The 22461-nt window shown below is 53.5% G+C and overlaps 1 protein-coding gene across 1 annotated transcript in view; it reads left to right on the top strand.

Annotated features, from left to right (window-relative positions):
* The window catches only part of ATOH8 (atonal bHLH transcription factor 8), a 34500-nt gene extending 16375 nt beyond the window's left edge, over positions 1-18125 (top strand). The window contains exon 3 of the mRNA XM_007175336.2: positions 17093-18125. Coding sequence (XP_007175398.2) covers positions 17093-17098 — 6 coding nt within the window. The 3' untranslated portion in view covers positions 17099-18125. The remainder of the gene's footprint in view (positions 1-17092) is intronic.
* Positions 18126-22461: the final 4336 nt, after the last annotated feature.

The raw sequence follows: 22461 nt of genomic DNA, 5'->3' as shown, positions 1-22461 counted from the left end.
TATAGCCACGAGGTAACAACTTCATATGGAATCCCAGGAAGGATCATCTCAGGAAAGGGCAGTGCCTGGAATGGATGAATGACCAGACAAAAGGCAGATAAGGGCAGATAGTTCTGATTGGGGGACTCCTGTTTGTCCAGCATTCAGGGCAAACCCCCTGGCCCTGCATCCTTAAAGGGGGGCGAGCACCTAGCCAGCCCAGAAATCCCTGGGCTTTCAAAGTTCACGGATCCATACCAAAGAACATGCATAACGTGTGGTTGTACGTGGTAATAATGCTAATAAACAGACTCTCACCAACAATCGGGCTGACCGAGTGGGGAGTGCCCATTGCGTGCCGAGCACCTCGCATACTTTATCTCTACCCTTTATGCTAACCCCACAAGTTAGCACCACTTCCCCATTGCACGGAGGGGAAACTGAGGCCAAGAGAAGGGCAGTAACTTGCCCAAGGCCATGCAGCGAGGAAGTGGTGGAGCTGCTTTGAGCACGTGTCTCTTTGGTTCTAAACTCCGAGCTCTTCAGCTGCGCCTGGGCCCTGAAGCTCACATACCGCCCAGCAGGGTGGCCTGCGCCCGGGGACCCCCAGCAAATGCGGGTGCAGGGCCTTGTCAGGAGCAGGAGCTCTTATGTAAGCAGCCGGGCTGCGGCGCTTGCAGGCTCCATTTAGCCGCGGGGAGTCAACAGCCCGCTGGGGGTGGCAAGGGGTGGGCCGGGCCGGTGTGTGTGTGGGGGGTGTCAGCAGCACCCCCCGCCCCCAGTGCCGCCGCCAGCGAGGCCTGACACCGGGTTAAGTCGCCCTGGCGGCCTCTGGCTGCAGCTGGGAGCGCGCCTGGTTCCCATTCGGGCGCTGTGGTTTTGATTAGCCGTTCCACAAGGCGGGCCTGGTGGCGAGGCCCTGGGAGCTCCGCTGGAACAGAGGGTCCCCCGCCCGGCCGCCGCGGCCCCCCCTCCTGGCAGCCCCAGACTCCAGATGTTCCGAGCGCTCGCTGGGAAGGCCTGCTGGCGCCACGGAGGGCAGAGGGCAGGGAAAGCACGCGAGCTGGAAGCCCAAGCACTCAGTCACCGCAGGCCCTGGCAGCCCGCCCAGCGCTCTGCTGGCACATTCCCCAGCTCTCCCCTGGCCATCTGTTCCCAAAAAAACCCTTTCAGAGCCTCATCATCACTCAGGATACAACAGCACAAGCAGCTGGTTTGGAGGCAGCAGGGAGAACCGTGCAAAAGGTCCTTTGTGAGAGAGGAAACTCGCTTATGAATAACAGGGCTGGACGCCGTAAAAGTTGGCGGCTGGAATCCGTGTTTCTCAGGCGCCGCTGTTTTCTCTCGACTCTTTATCTCTGCTCTTTATTTGGGTTCCCCTTGTTTTCTTTTAATGGTGTTTCTTCCCCTTCTTGCACCAGTTGTGACTTTTCTTCCTCCTCTAAGGTGCCTGAAGGCCACCTAATTAGGTATCCTGGACGCTGCCGAACTGTTTTTTTCTTCACAAAGCTCTTAAAATGGGAGATGGTTAGAAGTGACTGTTTTCATAAAACCCCGGGCTGGAGGAGACGGGGCAGAAAGAAGGTGCCCGGGAGGGCACAGTGTGGGCAGGGCAGCAGAAAGTCGTCAACCCGGGGAAGGGTCGGGGGCAGAGAGAGTGCAGAGACCGCCATCAACTCATCAGAAGGCAGCACGGAGACGCTCTGGGAGAGCAGTGGCATTAATGAAACGCTCAGCGCTTGGCGCCTCAGCTGATTGCAGTATGACAGGAAGCCTTTTTTAAGAACCGCCGCCACCGCCAGAAACTTCTGGGAGATGTCTGCCTGGAATCTGGGCACCTCCTGGGAGAAGTCACCGGGTGGCCTGAGTGGGGCCCTTGGGGTGTGCTGGGGCAGGGCTGGCAGCTGGGAGGCCAGCATTGGCAGGGGTGGGGAGGGGAGGGCAAGGTCTGGCCACCTTCCTCACACCCCCTGGACCCCTGAGGGGGAGCTGGGAGTCAGGCCCAGGGCTGCCAGGTGGAGGTGGGGAGAGGGACACCTCCCAAGTGTCAGATGGGCGCGACCTCATGGGGGGGGGGTCACGGGGCAGGGGCAGGGGACTGGGGGCTTCCCCTTTCCTTTCTCAGTTCCGGCACCCCTTTTTCACTGCCTGCCCCAACACTGTCCCATGAGACCCAGAAGCTCGGCTGCCCCTCACCCCAGCAGTGGAAAAAGCCTGTCGTCCACATCGCTACGGGTGGCCGGTCCTCACAAGCTGAGGCTCGGGCTTTGGAGGGCGTTTCATCTGCGCTCTACTCAGGCCCCGTACTTCACTCCTTTCTCCTCTCTTCCCAGTTTCGGTTGGAGAGGTGGCAGCTCTGGCAGGACAAAATATATATAAGTTTATCACAATTTCAGGGCTATTAATCTCCCCGTCTGAAGGGCTGGGCATGGGCTGAGATCCCCCCTCCCTGCTAAGGCCTTGGTGGGCAGCTACCTAGTCTGGACTCTGAGGCTGGTCTAGGCTCTGCCCAGGGGCCTGTGTAGCTGGGTGGCCTTGCTCAAGTGTCGTATCCGGGAGATGCCAGCCTGACTGCCCACCTATCCAGGGGTCAGTGGCACAAAGCATGTGAAACTGTTTTGTGAACTCTGTCCTCCCTCCTGTGTCTCCTGCCTGGGAAGTTGGTCCCCGTGGAGCCAAAGGTGAGGAGGGCCTAGGGAAGGAGGAGTGGCCGCTGGCCGCAGACCCCTGGTGATGATGTGGGGTCCGACCAGTGACCAGAACTTGCTTTCCAGCCCTGGGGCTTCCAGAGGAGCAGTGGGAGGAGGAGGGAGGGCGGGGCTGCCCTCCCACTGGAGTGACCAGGCCTGTCCTGCCCACGGCCCAGCCTTGAGCCCCTGTCCCTGGCACAGTGGATCGCCTGGCACAGGGGTCGCAGGCAGGCCCTGGTCATCCTTTTTCTACCTGCCCCTGCAGACCGGAGGCTGGTTCTAGGGGAAAGTATAAATCCCTGCCTTCTTGACCTCCTAGTATAAATGTTTCTAGAGGGCGAAGGCACCTGCCTTCAAGGTGCTTAGTTCTCTGCCCAGACTTCACGGCCACCTGGGACCTGACCCTGCTGCCCAGCTGCTCCCTGGCTCAGTTCATACCCACCTGAGCCGCTCCCAGCAGCTCTGCTGAAAGCCAGGTCTGACTGCCTCACTCCCCGGCTCAGGACCCCTCAGGGGCTCTCCGCAGGCCAAGGGTAGAGGCCAGACTCCCTTACAGGACACCTGCCCTTCCCTCTAAGTGACCTGGCTCCCGCCGGTCACTCCCGGTGTCCCAATTTACACTCCAGCAACGCGGAACTCCTCGCCCAGAGGGGCTATTTTTGGCCTCTGTGCTCATGCCGTCCCTTCTGCCTGGAATGCCCTTCTACCCTGCCTGTCTGGCTACGTCCTGCTCATGCTGGAAGGCTTAGCTCCTCCTGGAAGCCCTCCCTGACCCCTACCCCAGCCTCCACCTCAGGGCCCCATAGCATGGCCACTTCCCTGCCCTTACCATAGGGGTGTGTAGAGTCTAATTCAGGAGAGCATCCTATGATACAGTATGAAGTAAAGACATAGTATGTGATACTCTATTATGTGATATTTTAGAGCTCATTTTATGTCATTATATTATATTTTTAGGTGATATGTTACCTGATAAATTATGTGATATTAAAACTCTATACTACATTACATTATGTCACACGATGTGTGTTTAGTACACCTCTCTAGCTAGACTGTCAGCCCTTTCATCTTTGTGTCCCAGCTCCTGGCACAGAGGAAGCTGCCAAATAATGCACAGCATTCCTTCCACGAAAATCCACACACACTGGGGCTGAATATTCCTGAAGTGAAGGCAAAGACTCTAGGGAAGAGTGAACTAGGGGCTTTAGGACACAGACAGGGAAGTGCCCCTGGGCTCCCCCAGGCTCCTGTTTGGGGAGTTTGGGCTCTTGTTGCCTTGAATCAGTGCAGAAAGCTTTGCATTTCAGATCACAGAAACCCCTCTAGCAGCAGCTTAAACTAACAGGGCCCCTGTTTCTTACAGTTAGGAAAGGTGACGTGAGGAGACTGTTGCCTGGCTCCAAGGCTCTGGTGATGCTAAGGCTTCGGGCTTCTTTCTTGGTCTTTACCTCATGACTGCACAGTGGCTGCCACGACACTGAGCACTTCATCCACACACCACATCCAAGGCAGGGCAGGGCCTCGCCGGGAAGAGCGTTTCTCCTCACCAGTTCAGTCAGTCCTGTCCAGACATCCCCTACCTGCCCTGAAAGAAGGGGTGCTGTCCCTGAAACTGAGGAGGACATTGGGGCCTCTCATCTGGGAGGACAGCAGGGTAAACAGCCACGTGGCTCATCCCTGGAAAGTTGACCCTGATTTTTTTTTTTTAATTTTTATTTATTTATTTGGCTGTATTGGGTCTTCGTTTCTGTGCGAGGGCTTCCTCTAGCTGCGGCAAGCGGGGGCCACTCTTCATCTCGGTGCGCGGGCCTCTCACTATTGTGGCCTCTCTTGTTGCAGAGCACAGGCTCCAGACGCACAGGCTCAGTAGTTGTGGCTCACGGGCCTAGTTGCTCCGTGGCATGTGGGATCTTCCCAGACCAGGACTCGAACCCGTGTCCCCTGCATTAGCAGGCAGATTCTCAACCACTGTGCCACCAGGGAAGCCCCGACCCTGATTTTTGACAGAGTGGTTTTCTTCCCGGCGGGGCTGACCAATGTCATAACCTCAACCACAGTGTCAGAACCCCATCTCTGCGAGTTTGCCTACTCCTCCCCTCAGCCCCGCAAAGTGAGGGCCAGTAGCCCTGTTTTCAGTTGACAGCACTGAGGTTCAGAGAACCTAGGTGACTAGGCCAGGCCACTGGTGACCTGGTCCACAGTGCTTTTCAGTTTGCAGAGCCTTCTCATGCCTCTTGTCCTCTTGAGTTTCGCAGTGACCTCCTGAGGTCCACATCACTAACCATGGGAGCTGGATGAGGAGGCTGGGACCCAGGGGGGTGAAGTCACTCAGTGCCACACAGCTGGGTGGGGCCGGGCAGGACCTAGGCTCATCCAGCCCAGTGAAACAAGCGCTCATGAATCTAGACCATCACTGCCCTCTGTTCTCCCAAGGTGAGGGGGTCTAGCAGTGACGCGGGTCTGTCTCAGCCCAGCCACTCATGAGCTCTGTCAGCTCAGGCGCTTGCCTTCTCCAAGCTTCGCTTTCCTCATGAGACATGGATAGAAATGTCCATGGGTGAGGAGGGTCCAAGGAAATGATGGCCATGAAAGGGCCACGTCAACTGGGTGCACTACGCAGTCACTGGGGCTCCTGGAGGGCAATGCTGTCCATCTGGAAGGTGGGCAGAGGGACCTTGAGTGTCCCCTCCCCACCCAGGGGCTTAGACTGGGTGGGCTTGACTCTGTTGCCAGGCAGCAGACACCGAGTCTGTCCTTCTGCCGTGTGTGTGTGTGTGTGTGTGTGTGTGTGTGTGTGTGTGTGTGTGCATGGGTTTGTTGGGGCATCTGTAGGCACTGTCTGCCAGGTTCAGATGGAGGGCCTCCCACATGGTGGACTGAGTGTCTGGCACTGGGGAGGTGCCCGGAGGCCTTCAAGGGTTTCAGAACTTCCCCTCTCCCCCAGGGGTCAGGATCCACTTTGACCACCCACCCCCTCCACGTAACCACGCAGTGGTGCTTCATTTATTCAACAGAAGCAGAAAAAGATGAATTAAGCTTGAAGGACGCAGTACATTTATTTAAGAATAAACAGTTTTGAGTGTTTACTATGTGCCAGGCATTGTTTTAGGTGCTGGGTCACTTTGGAGAACAAAACAAAGGCCCCACCCTTTGGAACTCAGGCTAAACGACACAAAGGCCAGGCAGGAAAGCTCACGGGAGAGCCTTGCAGGACCTTCCTCGGAGCCCACTGTGCTTAGCTCTGCACACAGGTCTTACAAGCCTGACTCCCGGGAGGCTCAGGTCGGAGCAGCTGAGCAGAAGCAACCAGGAGGCCAGCTCCTGGAGCAGGTGCAGTGACAGCCCCCGGAATCGCAGCCAGTGGCCTGATGGCGTGGGAAGGAACAGAGAACAAAAAGAGCAACACCAGGGGCTCAGAGGAGCCAAGAGGCTTGGAGCCATTTAGTGTCGGGCTAAAGGGCCCCAGAAGCCTCAAGGACCTGGGGAGTCTTCTGTAGACTGACGTTCCCGGGCTTGACCTTGAGTTGTCAAGAGGAAGCTGAAGTACATCCAGTAGCGTCTGACGGAGAATGCAGGGAAGTGCATCAATTATTGGGAACTGGGACCTGTCCAAGCTGTTTGGGCACAGAAAACACACAGCTTCCTTTCTCTAGGGAAACTCGCCCCTGCTCAGGGGCTTGTTCTCCTGCGGGGGCAGCGCTGGGCGGGTCGGGGTCCTTGTCTGTTCTGCTCACTGTGGGGGGCCTCCCATGCTCCGAATGGAGCCCAGCACGGTCTGAACACTCAGTACATGTTTGCCGAATGCATGGAAGCGTGAAAGCCCGAGCAAGTGAGGTGTTTCTAGCTGTCTTCCACACTATCTATCTCATGGGCAGCTAGCGCCTCTCTGCCGTGTCCCCAGTGGGGCCCTGGCCACCTGATGGGGAGACACAGTTCCTGCCTTGACGAGCTGACATGCAAATGGGGGGAGACACACACACACACACACCCACATACACACGTGTGTGTACTGACACGTGGCTGCCTAACCCTGCGTGCTTGGCTTCGCAGCCTTTGTGATCGTTAATCCTCTCTTCAACCTCAGACGGTAGACTACTATTATTACCATTTTATAGGTGGAGAAACCGAGGCACAGAGAGGTTAAGTAACTGCTCAAAGTCACACGGCTGGTGGAACGGGGAAGTCAGGATTCAAACAGAGGCTGTCTGATGCCATAGCCGGCACATTTAACCACTGCGCTGCACTGCGTCAGTGAGGGTGCTTGTGCGTCAGGGAGTGTATGTACGTGCACTTAAGTGTGTGTGTGGGTGAAAGATCCGTTTCTCTTCCCAGTCCTTTTGTGGTGTCACTGACGGTCAGGGTGGTGGTGAGTAAAGAGCCCTGATCAGAGATGTCCTACCCTTTCCTAAATCCCACGGGAGCTCCAGAATCTAGCTATGAGGGGCTTAGGGACGATGGGAGGGGCCAGAGGAGGGGTTTGCACACTGTTTTGTTGGAAATCATTTGGTTATTTGGGCTGTCCAGGGGCCTCGTGGCCTCTCCCAGCCACCCCATTATTGCCCCCACTGATCCTGAAATATCCACAGCCAGACTCTTACTGGGGATCTCCTGAAGACATGCTGCGGGCTTTGCAAAGGCTTGTGGGCCAGCACTTTGAGCATGAATTGGCTTGTCTGGTTGGTTCCCCATCACTCTTGCTGTGGCTTTGCTATAAGGATTGGGAGGGGAGGGGAGGGACTTCCCTGGTGGTCCAGTGGCTAAGGCTCCGCGCTCCCAATGCAGGGGACCTAGGTTCGATCCCTGGGCAGGGAACTAGATCCCACGTGCCACAACTAAGAGTTCACATGCTGCAGCTAAAGATCCCGCATGCCGCAGCGAAGATCCTGCGTGCCACAGCTAAGACCCGATGCAGCCAAAATAAATTAAAAAAAATAAAGGACTGGGGAGAGGGGAGGCACGGAGGTATGCAGAAGCATGATGGGGGCCCCAGGGACCCCCGACACTGTGGTTGGGGGGGTGTGTATACGTGTAGTGTTGGCGGGGGGGGGGGGAGTGTGTGTGAGGGTCATGAGTTGGGGCCCGAGGGACGCTTCCAGGGAGCAGGGCCTTCCTCACCTGGCTGGGCCACCTGTCTGCCCAGCTGTCTGCTGCCCTCCAGCCCGGGTGCCTTCTCTGGCTATGGCGCAAGGGCAGGAGCTCCTTGAGCTTCTGGGGTCTGGAAGGGTAGCATGCAGCGAAGTGGAATTGGCTGGACAACCTCACACGATGGGGAGCAGATGGGAAGCTGCAGCAGCTGGGCCTCAGACCTCACCCAGGCCAGCTCGGCCCTTCTTGTGCCCTGTACTGTGGGCGGGGTGAGGTGGGGACCCAGAAAGGCAGATAGGCTGACAGACGTGGAGAGAGAAGCAGAGGGGAGACCAAGAGAGAGCTGGCACAGAGAGACGCGGCGGGAGCACGGAGAGAGAAGCAGAGATTGTCAGCCTGCAGCCCGAGAAGGGTCGGCGCGGCGGCGCCTGGGGTCTCCCTGCCTGTCCCCTGCAGGCGCGGGTTCTCCCTCTGAGCTCTGGCCCGGCTCTGCGAGCTCCGGGCCTCCCACCTTCCCTTAGGCCCCAGGGGATGAAGGCTGAGATTTTCTTAGAACCAAGAGAGGTGGCAGCTGGGGGGATGGCTTGAGGACTTTCTAGTCCCGAGTGCCAGTGAAGAAGCTGAATCCTCTAGGGGCTGAGGGGTCTGCCTTGCTCTGCTGCATCCCAGCGTGTGACCTAGGGCCTCCATTTCCCCATCTGCAAAATGGAAGCGGCGACAACACCTCCCAAGGACTGTACAACCGCACATGCAAAGGAGTGTGTTGGGCTCCGGACGAGGCCGCCCTCAGCCCATTCACCGACTTCTGTCCCCAGGCCTGGGAGGACAAGGAGCCGAGGACGACCTGGCCCCCTGTCTCAGGAGCTCGTGGTGGAGCTGTGTGGGCTGAGCAAGTGGGCGATGGCAGTTGCACCAACCATAACTCGAGCACAGAGGGATACAGGAGTCGGTATGAAGAGCTTGGAGGCTTCGGAGGGGAAACACATTTCCCCAGACTGCAGTGAGGTGGGTCTCGGGGCAGGCAGCTGGACCGGAGCCCCCGTTGTCCTGGACTGGGGACACAGCCGGCAGAACCCTGCCCTCCTGGAGCCTCCGTTCCCGTGGGTGGAAGTAACTCCGAGCAAGGCTGTACTGGAACAGAGGGGACGCCCGGGGCTGGACGGGGCTCTCTTAGTGCTGGCCCGGGTGCCTGGGTCCCAGCTCCAGCATCTTAGCACAGGAGGGGTCCCCAGGGTTACTCACTGGTTGTTTCCTACCCCTAGGAAAGTCCTTCTGTATGTCCTTGACTGACCCTGAGGTTTGAACATAAATGTTGGCCTCAGTCAGCGAGCGGTTTAGACTGCTGGACCCACTGTTGCTCCTGACCTGGGCCGGCAGGGCAGGACGTCGTCCTAGCATCACAGGCAGCTAACTGCACCCTGTAGCCGGGAGCCCCTGGCAATCGTATTCGCTTCTCTGATGAGTGGCCTGGAGGGACACAACGGGGTGGGGGGCAGGGGGAAGAGGTGACTCGACAGCATTTACCAGGATAGCATTTTGGTGGTTTCTGCTTTGCTCTGGGGTTAGACTGTAAGCTGCTGCAGGGCAGGGCCTCCAACCCTGATGCCTGTCACAGAGCTGACAGGAGGAACTCAATAAATCTTTGATGACTAAATGAATTTTTCCCCCAGTTCATGGTCCCCAGGCGGATTCCCCTGGCTCACAAGGGGCTCTGGCTATAACTTCGCAACTCTTAGGTCCTGGCACCTTGAGAGCCCTCCCAGCCTGGACACAGTGTGGTCGTTGATTCACACCATGTTCCCGCCCTCAGCAAAGAGCAGCCAGCTCCAACTGCTCATAAATTTCCTGCCTGTCACCCGTGGCGCCCAGGCCAGGCGAGGCGGGAGGTGCTGGGGTGGGCTGGTCCATACCTGCTTCCAGTTGCCTGGGAAGTTTGGAGGCCAGAAGCCCAGGCCTATGCTTGTGCCCAGAATAACCTCAGCAGAGCCTGGCCTTTGGAGATGTGGAAGCAGATCTGCCAGATGCAAAGATGTATGGGCTGGAGTGTTGGAGAAAACACAAACACCAGCTTGCCGTGCAGTTTGCACAAGCTGATTTCACTCCCATGAAATCCAATATAGGTCTGCCTACGCATAGGAAAAACATGTGGATGGATGGACCTAGAGATGATCATACTAAGTGAAGCAAGTCAGACAGAGAAAGACAAATACCGTATGCTGTCACTTATCGGTAGAATCTTAAAAATGATACAAACGAATTTATTTACACAACAAAAACAGACTCAAAGGCGTAGAAAACAAACTTATGGTCACCGAAGGGGAAAAGGGTGGGAAGGGATAAATTAGGAGTTTGGAATTAACAGATACTCACTACTATATATAAAAGAGATAAACAGCGAGGACCTACTGTATAGCACAGGGAGCTATATTCAATGTCTTGTAATAACCTATAATCGAAAAGAAAGGAAAAAAAGGAAAAAAAAAGGAAAAAAGGAAAAAAGGAAAAAAGGAAAAAGTATGTGGAACAGCAATCACCAGCACTATCATGGTTTCTCTCAGTGGGGAGATGGAGGTGATTTAAATGGTTTTCTTCTGTTCACTCTTCTGTGTTTTCTAACTTTTCTATAATTAACATATACTACTTATGCGTTTACAAAAATTTTAACATTTTTTAAAATTATAAATTTATTTATTTATTTATTTTTGGCTGCGTTGGGTCTTCGTTGCTGTGCGCGGGCTTTCTCTAGTTGCAGCGAGTGGGGACGACTCTTCGTTGCAGGGCGCGGGCGTCTCATTGCGGTGGCTTCTCTTGTTGTGGAGCACGGGCTCTAGGTGCATGGGCTTCAGTAGTTGTGGCACACAGGCTCAGTAGTTGTGGCGCATGGGCTTAGTTTCTCCGCCACATGTGGGATCTTCCCGAGCCAGGGCTCGAACCCCTGTCCCCTGCGTTGGCAGGTGGATTCTTAACCACTGCGCCACCAGGGAAGTCCCAGAAAGTTTAACATTTTTATTGAGATTATAGTTTACCCATTTAAAGTGTACAATTCAATGATTTTTTAGTTTTTTCACTAAAATGTGGCCATCACCACAGCCAATTTTAGAGCATTTTCATCAGCCCCCAAAGAAACCCCATATGCTTTAGCAGTCTCCTTCTCCCTCCCAACCCTAGGCAACCACTAATCTATGGATTTCCCTGTTCTGGACATTTCATGTGAATGGAATCATGTACTACGTGGGCTTTTGTGTCTGTCTCCTTTCACCTAGCATACTGTTTTCAAGGTTCATCCAAGTTCTGTCATGTGTCAGTACTTCATTCCTTTTTATGGCTGAATAATATTCCATTGTATGAATATACCACACTTTGGTTATTCATTCGTCATGGATGTGACTTAAGTAATTTAAAAGTTGTGCTTATTTTTAAAAAAGAATTCGTCTAAAGCAGATTGGTCAAGATGACAGTTGGTTCCATATGACTATTTCTGGTTACTTCTTTTAAGACTTTTCAGCCTATGATGCCATTTTATGTTTTCAAACACCAGTGAATCACACCAAGGACCCAGCTCTTTGCAGGAATGGGAGCTGGTGCTTACACTGTGTACCAGGCCCTGCTGGGAGTGTGGCTCTCTTGTCCCATTGATTCTTTGCAACTGACCTAGAAAGTGGATACTATTACTGTGCTCATTTTAGTTTTTTAATTTTTACTGGAGTATAGTTGATTTGCAATGTTGTGTTAGTTTCAGGTGTACAGAAAAGTGAATCAGTTATACATATACATATATCCACTTTTTTTCAGATTCTTTTCCCATATAGGTCATTACAGAGGATTGAGTAGAGTTCCCTGTGCTGTACAGTAGGTCCTTATTAGTTACCTATTTTACATATAATAGGTGTACATGTCAATCCCGATCTCACAGTTTATCCCTCCCCTGTGCTCATTTTAAAGATGAGTAAACTGAGGCTTTGATAGATCAACCAGCCTGCCCAGGGCCCCAGAGTCCCACTGACTTTGGGGCCAAGATGAACCCTAGTGGTCAGCATTTAGAACCAGACCCTTTCTAGCCCATATATTGGTGTACATAAAAGTGAAAGGTAAAATAATGCCTGATAGTGTGGGTCTTGAAAAATACTTCTCCCATGCCCTCCCTGCTTGTCTTTCATATTTTAGTTTTAAAGTAACATTGCAATCTGACTTCTCCTTTTAGGACAAACCATAAAAAACAAAAAACTCAGGATTTCAATCCCATTTGACATCTTTTTCTGCACCTAGAAGGCTGTATACAAATTGCTTAAATACAGAAAGATGTATGATTTGAAAACAGTCAAAAATGGTTAAATAGGTGAAGTGACTGAAAATGAACTTTAAAGGTAAAATAACTTATAGGCAGAAATAATCATCTTTTTAAATGCCCCAAAGTGATAAAATTACCCTGCAGCACACAGAAGTGATGAGGAGAGGAAACCAATCCACTTAAAGCCAGGGACAGACTTAGTAAGCAGAGGAGGTATAATTAGAAATTTAAAAACTGGAAGTGAACAAAAGCAGAAAGATACAACATTGTTCCTGGGTTCACAACAATTACCAAAAGTTGCCCTAAAGCATAGGCACAGTTACAAAAATGCTCAGTGTTACATTTGAAATAGGCAGCATATCTGGTGGCACTTAAATGCTACAGTAAGTAAAATGCCTGGTAACTGGAAATATTTATTCACATGTCCAATAAATAACAAATATTTATTGAGATGCTACTGTGTGTCCAGACTGTTCTAGGCTCTGGGGCTACAGCAGCGAACAAAACGACCATGTCCCTGCCATTGTGGACCTGACATTCTGACCACAAATGAGTGAGCAGATAAAAAGATGATTTCTGGGAATTCCTTGGCGGTCCAGTGTTTAGGACTCTGCACTTTCACTGCCGAGGGCACGGTTTGATTCCTGGTTGGGGAACTAAGATCCTGAATGCCATGCTGTGGCCAAAAAAAAAAAAAAAAAAAAGATGATTTCTGAATGTGATAAACCCAGACACTTTGTCACCCTGACCAAATCACTTCAGTCGGACCCAGCACGTCAGACCTGCTGAAAGGGACCTGGGAGGCATCTTGTCTAGTCATTTTCAAAGTTTATATTAGTGAGCAGCACGACCTGTGTTTAAAGGGCATCTTTTAACACAGATGTGTGGAGGGGCCATGCTGCAGGGGGCTCCTCAGGACGGTGAGAGCCTTACCCAGCCATAATCAGAGACTTGGCCGCAGTGGGAACACCACCCACAAAAGACCAGAGCCAGAGGGGACGCAAGAGGCCCTTTCAAGCTGTGCTTCTCACATGGACCCAAGCAGGATGTTGCCAGGAGTTACATGAGAAGGGGGTCTGTGGTGTGGTTGTCACAGCGGGGAGTATGTCCAGCCCTCTCCCCTGTATTTGCAGTTATGCTTGCATGTGTGCGTGCACACACACACGTCCACACCTACACCTACATACACGCACGCGTGCACGCACACACACATACCCCACCTCTTCTGAAGGGATGGCATAGGTAGGCTTGTCTCCTGTCTCTCAGCCACACGAGATTGGTCTAGGGGAAGAAATCTGACTGAGGCTAGACCAACTGACTGCCTTCACTGGGTGTTTGGGGTTGGGAGGCTGAGAGATTGGGCCAATGGGCAGACAGGCATGAAAGAAGCAGAGCCTGGAAGTGGCTGAGTGATGTTGTTGGCAGGCACCTGGAGGGAAGGGCCATAGATTGCCCCTACTGAGGTTCACAAGCTTTCCTGAGACTTTCCCCCGGCCGCTCTGAAATGCCCTTGTGCAGCCTTAAGTAACGGGAAGAGTAGAGTGAGTTTCTACTCCTCACAATGCAGTTGCAGTCACACAATCAAATGGGTTGGGAAAACACTGGGTAAGTAAAGCCACACGAATTTCTTTACTGTAAGACTTTTCAGAGACTTTAATATGTTCATATACACAGTGACTTTCCAAGGTAGGGCCAAGATCTGTGAGGTTTCCCAAACTCATGGGATATACCTCACCTGGCTAGTATTCTGAAGAGCACCCTTTGGGGGGTGCTAATCCATGTACGTGTACTTGCCGTACAGGTGAAGGAATTAAAGCACAGAGAGGGAGAGTCAGTTCCCCAAGGTCACACAGTTGGTTAATTGCAAAAAGGGTCGTGGCACCTAAGGCCTCCCAGTGTTCTTTCCACCACGCTCCAGTTGACATGAGGCTTCCTTGGACGGATGATGCATGTGCTGGGATTCCTGGACCAAGGTGGGTGGTGGGAATGCAGGTCCCGTGTAGACGTTAGGGAAAGGGTGGGGTTGAGAATTGAAGGTCAGGCCTTGGCGAGAGAAACCCCTGTCTCCCTTGCTCTTGGGCGGTAGCCATGGCTTCAGTGGAGTCTGAGAGCCGACTGAGGGCTTGGGGCTGGGCCCGGCCAGGCGGCCGCCTTTACAGGGCAGCCGGTGGGATGGCTTCAGCTGCCCCAGCCTTCCGTGCCTTCCCCGACCGCAGGCAGACTGAACAAGGGAGGAACTCCGGGCCAGTCCTCGGCAGGGCCCGCCCAGGCAGCCAGCGCCGGGATGACGCGGCTGTAAATCACCCCGTGGACCACAGACCCAGTGCCATCCCCACGGGTTTCCTTTCCGCTTCTTAATCCTCCTCCTCAGACTCGGTAACAAAAAGCAGATTCCTGCTGGGGCCAGCCACGCACCATGGGCTCGGAGAATGTGAGCCTGGATTCACCACATCAAGATGCTCCCTCCTCTCACTTTTCCTTTTCCCCTTCTTAGCCTCTATTAGCTGCAGGACACTCCCTCCTCCTGGCTGGGCTCCCTCACCCTCCCTGGACCCCACTTCCAGCCTTGCCCCGGCCTCGCACCTTGGCTGCCTGCCCAGCACCGCCCAGGCCTGAGGCTCACCAGGGCCTGTGGTTCGCAGCCCCTCCAGCCCCGTGGTTTGGCTCCAGCCGGCTCCCCGAGCCTCCCTTTCAGCAGGAGCGGGCTCTGTGTGGTAGAATAAACACTGCCGATCTGGATTCAAGTCGTGCTGCTGCCAACTCGTAGCACTTACCTCTGAGCTGGGGATGTGAGGAGCTCCCTGGCATGTCAGAGGTGCCTGACAGATGTTTTGCTTCAGAAATAAGTGCTTAGCTGTTTGTTCAGGGTTGCTGCAGGAAACAGGAGAGAGGGATTTGGAACTCCGTTATTAGGGGTGTGCTGTGCCCAGGTAACGGACGGCTGTTTTTCTCCTGTGTGTTCTGGGTGCGCTGGGAACCCCTGAAGAGCCTCCCCACCAGCTCTGACCTCCCCCAAAGCTAAAGCCCCGGCAGCCCCAGGACCTTTTCGCATCTCCTGTCCCTTCCTGTAGCAAATCACGCCCTCTGGTCAGTTTGCTCACGAGCAACACCAAGTTCGGCTGCCAGAGTGAAGTTTCCGAAGGTCAGGACTGCAAGGAACTGAAAGACGGTCTAACCTAGGGGTTTTCGAGTTTGCCCCATAGCACCTGGGTTCTCACAGCCATCCCAGGCTCCACGTTGGAAGGAATACTGTACACTCTGGGCTCCCCTCTCTCTGTGTCCCCTGTACTCTCCCGATCCAAATAGACTAGAACCATGGTCATCTGTTTTCTGTATTAGAATTCCCAGGTCAGGCTTCATTTCTACTACAGCTGAGGACACTGACCTCTTATAGATGAAGACACTGTCGTTTTATAGATGGGAACACTGAGGCCCAGCTGGCGGGGGGATGGGCTGCACCTAGGGTCAGCCTCTTGGCTGCTGGTGTAGTGTCTTGTCTGAAGGGTGTAGGGCAGCGGTCCCCAACCTTTTTGGCACCAGGGCCCGGTTTCGTGGAAGACAGTTTTTCCACGGACCATGGGGAAGGGGATGGTTCAGGAGGTGTTGTGAGCGATGGGGAGAGGCAGATGAAGCTTCCCTCGCTTGCTGCTCACCTCCTGCTGTGCAGCCCGGTTCCTAACAGGCCGCAGACCGGTACAGGGGTCCCGGGGGTTGGGGACCCCTGGTGTAGGGAGAAGGAGGTAAGGATGCCGTTCCCGTGGGGGACAGGGCTGACTCTGATATCCCTCAGAGGTGTGACCTGGGGGATTGCGGTATCCGGACCAGGGGTCCCTGAGCTTCCTCTACAACCCCGCCCATCCCCCAAACCAACAAAATCAGCAGTGGCTCTGAAATGCAGCAAGGTAGGGGTGGGGAGTAAGGGGACAGTGTGGGCTCTGGCAGCAGGCAGTCCTGGGTCCAGATGCTGGCTCCATCCCTTACTGAACCTTTCAAGATTCAGTCCCTGCCTGGGCCCTACGAGTCCCTCCCGAGTCCCTCCCCGGGCACCTGCGAGGATTGAGTAAGCGGAGGTGCCGTGGGTGCCGGTACCTGGTACAGGTCGGCCTTCTGAAGTCAGGACCAGTAGGGGCTACTTCTGACCATTGGCTGTTTTTTGTTTGTTGGTTTTTTGGCTTTAAAAATTTTTTTATTTATTTAATTTTTATTTTTGGCTGCGTTGGGTCTTTGTTGCTGCGCATGGGCTTTAGTTGTGTCGAGCAGGGGCTACTCTTCGTTGCAGTGCGCGGGCTTCTCATTGCGGTGGCTTCTCGTTGTGGGTTCTCATTGCGGTGGCTTCTCTTGTTGTGGGGCACAGGCTCTAGGCACATGGGCTTCAGTAGTTGTGGTGCACGGGCTTAGCTGCTCCACAGCATGTGGGATCTTCCGGGACCAGGGCTCGAACCCGTGTCCTCTGCATTGGCAGGCGGATCCGTAACCACTGCGCCACCGGGGAAACCCTTCTTTTTGTTTGTTTGCTTGTTTATTGAGGTATCGTTGATTTACAATATTATATTAGTTTCAGGTATATAATATAGGTATTCAAAATTTTTATAGATTATATTCCATTTAAAGTTATTATAAAGTATTGGCTATAATCCCTGTGCTATACAATATATCCTTTTAGCTTATGTATTTTATTTTATTTTTTGTTTGTTTCTTTATTTTTATTTTTTAAAAACATTTATTTATTTATTTATTTGGCTGTGCCGGGTCTTAGCTGCTGTTTCTTTATTTTTTTAGTTTATTTTTTTATATTGGAGTATATTTGATTTACAATGTTGTGTTAGTTTCAGGTGTACAGCAACGTGATTCAGTTTTATATATAGATATATAGAGATATCTATTCTTTTTCAGATTCTTTTCCCATATAGGTTATGACAGAGTATTGAGTAGACTTCCCGGTGCTCTACAGTAGGTCCTTGTTGATTATCTATTTTAGATATAGTAGTGTGTATATGTTAATCCCAACCTCCTAATTTATCCCTCTCCTCCCATTGGTTGTTTCTTTCAGGAGTGACCGGCCATGGGCTCGTCCAAGGACGCTGCTGTGGGCCCTCTTTCCAGTCAAGCTTGAGGAGAAGGTGAGCTCGCCAAGTCCAGCCTTGTCGTCCTCTCTAAGTTGTCACCGGATGCTCAGACCACCACCTCTCAGGACAGGAGCTTGCCTGCCCCCCTCTCGCCCTCCCCCCTCAACCACTCCATAGTGACTTTGCACTTTGCTCTCTGCCTGGTGGGACGGGGAGAGCAAAGCCTTCCCCTTGCCCGGGCCTGAGGCCCACCGTCTGGCTGCAGAAATTCATTGCCAAAGATTCGACAGAGACACTGAACAAAATGGGGTGAGAAGACCCCATAGTGAAAAGCCACACTGTTGCTCTATGATGTTTGCTCCTCCTGTTGCCTGGGTCCCATCTCACGCCAAAGAACGAGTCAGCAGTTCCACTAGGAACTCGTGGAAAGGATGGACGTTTGGTGACTGTTGGAAGCGCTTGACCCTCTGACCCGGAACTCCCTTTCTACAGCTGGGCCCCGAGCTGGCTGGACGCAGATAAGCCTTCTGGGGGCTGTGATAGGGAGGCTGGGGGCGCCTGTGGGGGAGTGAGATCTGAGATCCCGGCCCCCCTCTCCTTCCCGCTGGCTGCCCAGGCCTCTGACCCTGATTTTCCCATGTTCCCTGGGCCCAGGCTCCTTCTTGGGTCCTCAGCATCATGAGAAATGAATGGTGGGGTGGGGGCAAATACTGACCACCCATGCCTCACCCCAGGGACCTGCCCCAGGGTGACCCCCAGCCGGTCCAGCCAGCCACTCCTTGCCGGGGGCCCGCCCTCCTGACTGGGCACACTAGATGGCGCCCTGGCTGGGGGCCGGCGGTCTGTGATGGTTGTGCAGGGGGGCAGAGGGGAGGAAGGGACCAGGGGAATGGGCCAGTATGTGGGGAGGCGGGCATGTTCAAAGTCAAGGCCTGTTCCTTCCTTGTGCTCACAGGGCCAAAGCTGTTCACATCTGTGCTCAACCATCTGCTTCAAATTGAAGTAAAAGCCCCAACATGTAAAGAAAACACTTGCTTGTGTTGATGGACTCTGTGGGTGACCAGGACTTTGGCCGGTCAGCTGGAGAGGGTTGTGGGGGGAGGGAGAGGTTGAGAACCCTTCAGGAAGTGAGCAGTGTGTGTGTGTGTAAGGGGGTGGGGCCCTCGCCATGGCCTTGGCCTGGACTACTGACCAGGAGGCCAAGTCAGGAACATGTGAGGAGTGTTCTCGGCTTTGTGCCTCATTTACTCCATACTGTGAGTTTATAAGGTGGGGACTGAATTTTTAATCCCATTGTACAGATGAGGAACCTGAGGCGGGGAGGAGACAGGGCCAGTCAGTGACAGAAACAGTTCTCACATCAGGGCGGCCTCACTCCACTGCCTGTGCGCTTAGCGCCTCTCCAGCCCCATAGGCCAGCTCCTGCCCGAAGTCTTTGTGTGGACTTGGCCTAAGATGGGGCAATAATGGCTCAGTGGGGATGGGGGAGGGTTAATAAGAGAAGAACTAGGAAAGGACTGTCAGGGCAGACGGCTGTGTAGGAGGGGCAGGGCTGCCCAAGGAGAGGGGGGGTGATGAGGGAAGGAGGCTGTGCCCTTGCAGAATACACACCTGTCCCATGGTTCCGCCCAGTGTCGCCCTCTCTTGTCTACTCCCGGGCTCCTGGGCTGGGGCTGCAGTGCCTGCACCTCCTCTTGCACCAGTGTTTCCCAGACATGGCTCTGCCCAAGGACCGAGCTATGCGGGCTGGTCCTGGATCTGGGGCAGAAGCAGGGGCCACAGGCTGCTCAAGGAGCTCCTCAGAGCAACAGTGCCCTGGAAACAGGCCAGGCAGAGTGGGCTTGGAGTGGGGCAGGGGGAGGTGGTTCGTCACCCCAGGCCTCTAGACACAGATGATAGACTCACTCTGGTGTCCCTCTGAGCCTCTGAGTAACACTGGTGGCATTTCCTAGGGAAGCAGGAAATGTGGACCAACCTGCAGCAAACTTGTTGACATAAAAGGACCCTGTTACTAACGGTTTGGGGGAGATACCCCCATCCTGCTGACAAGGGAGCAGACCCGTGGCCTTTCTACCCAGAAACAATAATGGTCTCTACTCCCCACCCCTCTCCTACTCATGGCCTTCATTACGTACTTCCCTTCCATTCTGAAGCATCTATTGATCACCAGCCGCATAGCAGACTCTAAGCTGGGTATCAGGAATAGAGAGATGGATCCCACAGTGTCTTCACGGAGCTCAGAGTTCTGAACAGAAGATGGGACGGACAGATAGACAAGCAAATAACTGTGATACAGTTGGATGACTAAGGTGTTGTTGGGAGTTTCGGGAAAGAAAAAGGTAACTCTCCCTGGGGAGGTATCATGAAGGGCTTTCCTAGAAAGGAGCTATGTGAGTTGGGTCATGAAGGATGAATAGAAGTTTTCTGAGCAGAGGAAAGGAAGAAGGACTTTCTACGCAGAGAAGTATTCAGCCCTCGAAAGACATTGGAATCACCTGAGGAGATTTTTAAATACTGACATAAAGTATTAATACCAAAGTTCCATCTCTAGAAATTCTGATATATTGGTCTGGAGTGTGGTCTGGGCATTTGGGATTTTTAAAAGCTCCCCAAGTGATTCCAATGTGCAGGCAAGGTTGAGAGCTACTGGTTGAAGTGGGCTGAGATCTCTGACAAAAAAGTGATTTAGAATCACTGATATGGGATACAGGCTGTGCCAAAAATGTACAGGGATATGTGTGTGTGTGTGTGTGTGTGTGTGTGTGTGTATACAAATAGACAAGCTAATAATTGTGATACCGTCAGACGACCGCATGAATGTACACACACAGGTATGTGTGTATATGAGTGATTGAAAGTCCATGCTTTTCTTTCCTTTTCCAGCTTCTCTCCCAATACAGCAGCTTGGGTTCTTGTGCACACACATGTACACACACACACTCCTTCTTGTGTGCACACCCAGATACCAACTGCGTACATTCCCAGGGAAGGGAAATCCATTTCACATGGATTCAGATTTCATCGGCAGCCTTCTCTACAGTTTGTGTAAACAACCGTGCAAGAAGGCCCTCACCAAAATAAAAGTTATGAAGAGCCACCCTCATGGGGCCTTGACAGCGCCTGTCCTGGTCCAGCCGAGGGTGTGGTCACAGGGCCCCGGCAGATTTGTTTGCGCACACACCCTCTTGCTCCGTTGTTTGCTCTGGGTCCTGGCTCCACATGCCGGGGATGGCTCATCAGCCACCAGCCACAGAGGGAGGGTGTCCCTGTTGGAGGCCACGTGTGTACACACGTGTCTGCACCTCTGGTGCATGCCTGGTTCCTGCAGCATGCTTGCTTCCTGCTCTCCAAAGGACAAACCCACAAAGAATGGCTCTGCGAGTCAGAGATCTCCCCAGCTCAAGGCTGAGCCCTCCAAGACTCTTCAAAAACTCCATGCACACGGGCTGCCCGCTGCTTCCTGGTTCCGGCCTCGGACAATGCCAGAAGAGAGGTGTAAATTCTGGGCAGGGCCTTCCACGCGTCCCTGGGCCCCTTTTTGGTCTCACAGCGTGGCCAGGGCCCTGGTGGATTCTGTCTCCCCACACTGTCCTTCCTCCCGTCCCCGTGGCCCACCGCGCTGTCCTGGACCTCTTCCTTCCCTCCACCTCACCTTGTCCTGTGCTGTCCTATTTCTTTTCCTGATCCCTCCCACGCATCTCCCCTTCCTTCCAAGCCAGTGAGAGGCAGGAGCCGGCAGGTCTCAGGGGCTGGGGACTGGGTAGCAGAGCCGCCAGCAGGGACTGTGTAGGGAGCTGAGGTGCAGACAGGGCTCCTTTGTGCCCGAGATACAGGGCAGAGAGCTGGGTACCGCTAATTAGGCTGAGCCGTACTGTAAGGCAGCCAGGGCAGGGCCTGCTAGGGGGCTGGAGCAGGGGTTGCACTTGCCTCCCACCTTCCACGCTGCTTCCTGGGCTAAAAGGGACTGTTGCCAGCAGCCCGGCTGACAAATAGCCTGGCCTTCTCAAAGCAAGACTCAGATATCTCCAAGTGTTTCCTTCAGCGGATTTGTGTTGCCATTCTCCCTCTGTCTCTCTGCCACCTGCCCAGCTGCCTTCTGTTTCCAGGCTCCAGGGGGACGGGGAGGCATGGAGGAGACCCTGCCTAGGCGAGGGGTGGAGAGGAGGGGGCAGCTGGCTTCGCCCTTTGCCCCAGGGTCCTCACCTTCCCACGGGTCCCCTCTGGTCCCCCGGACCCCAGACAAGCTATGCCTGCCTCCCTGAAGCCAGGCACTCCAAGGAACTTGGATTTATAAATAACGACTTTGTTTTACGGCTATGCGGGCATGTGTCTAATCTCCAGATGGCGCTATGAATTCCTAGAGGGCAAAGATTAGGTCAAATACATCTCCAAATCCTTGAAAAGGCCTGGCAAAATGTATATGTTGGTTTCTTTGTTGAATGAATGGATAAAAATGAAAAATATGGTAAGTCACGCATGTATTTTCTTCCTTCCACAAATAACTACCAAGCAGCTAATTTATTCAAGACCCTGAGAGACTCGGACACAGGCCTTTGCCAAGGCTTCAAAGAGGCTCAAAGGGAGAAGGTCCAGAACAGAGTGGAGCCCAGGCTTGGGGCTTTTTGCTCTTTCTGTGGCTGCGCCTTTGAGAACTGTGCTCCAGCAAAGAGGAGAGCTTCATAGCACCTGCACCTGGCATGCACTAGGTGCTGAATAAACATTTATTGAAGGTGTGTGGATGAATGAATGAACGCTGCCCCACCCTCATGCCCCTCCTCAGACATCTCTAATCAATGGTGGCTCTTTTTCTCCCTGGTCCCTGAAGCTTCCTGAGTTCAGGACAGTGCTTCAGGCAGTCGCTATTAATCCATTGAAGAGATGTGCTCTCTTGGCCATCTTGGTCTCAGGGCCATCCTGGAGTAAGTGGTAGGTGGGGACACCCTCAGACCAGCCTCCTGGGGCACCATCAGGATGATATGACTGAGGATATGTTAGGAGGTCGCCTTCCTTATGCCCATAGGGCTATGCGGCCACCTCCTGGCTGGCCTCCCGCTGTCTGATCTGTTCCCTGCTGCCCCTCCCTCCTGCTGATGGAGGTGTGTCCTGAAGTTCCTGCCCTGGGCCCATCGCCTCCAGGCAAAGTCCAGTCTCCTTAGCTACCTATAGGACTTGTCGTGGAGGGTCACATCCCCTCCTCCAGTGACTCCAATGCCTCCCCAGACTCAGTGACCCCCAGTTCGGGCATCTAAGGATGCTGGCTGAATCCCATCCCCAGGTGTTAATAGTCCCTCTTTCTTAATCATGTCTCAGTTCCCTTTCCTCTGGCTGCCCACAAAACAAGATTCTTTCTGGA

Source organism: Balaenoptera acutorostrata, chromosome 12 (genome assembly GCF_949987535.1).
Source record: "Balaenoptera acutorostrata chromosome 12, mBalAcu1.1, whole genome shotgun sequence".
Lineage (NCBI taxonomy): Eukaryota > Metazoa > Chordata > Mammalia > Artiodactyla > Balaenopteridae > Balaenoptera > Balaenoptera acutorostrata.
The sequence above is the reverse complement of the archived record's forward strand: the minus strand, read 5'-3'. Positions and strand labels throughout refer to the sequence as shown.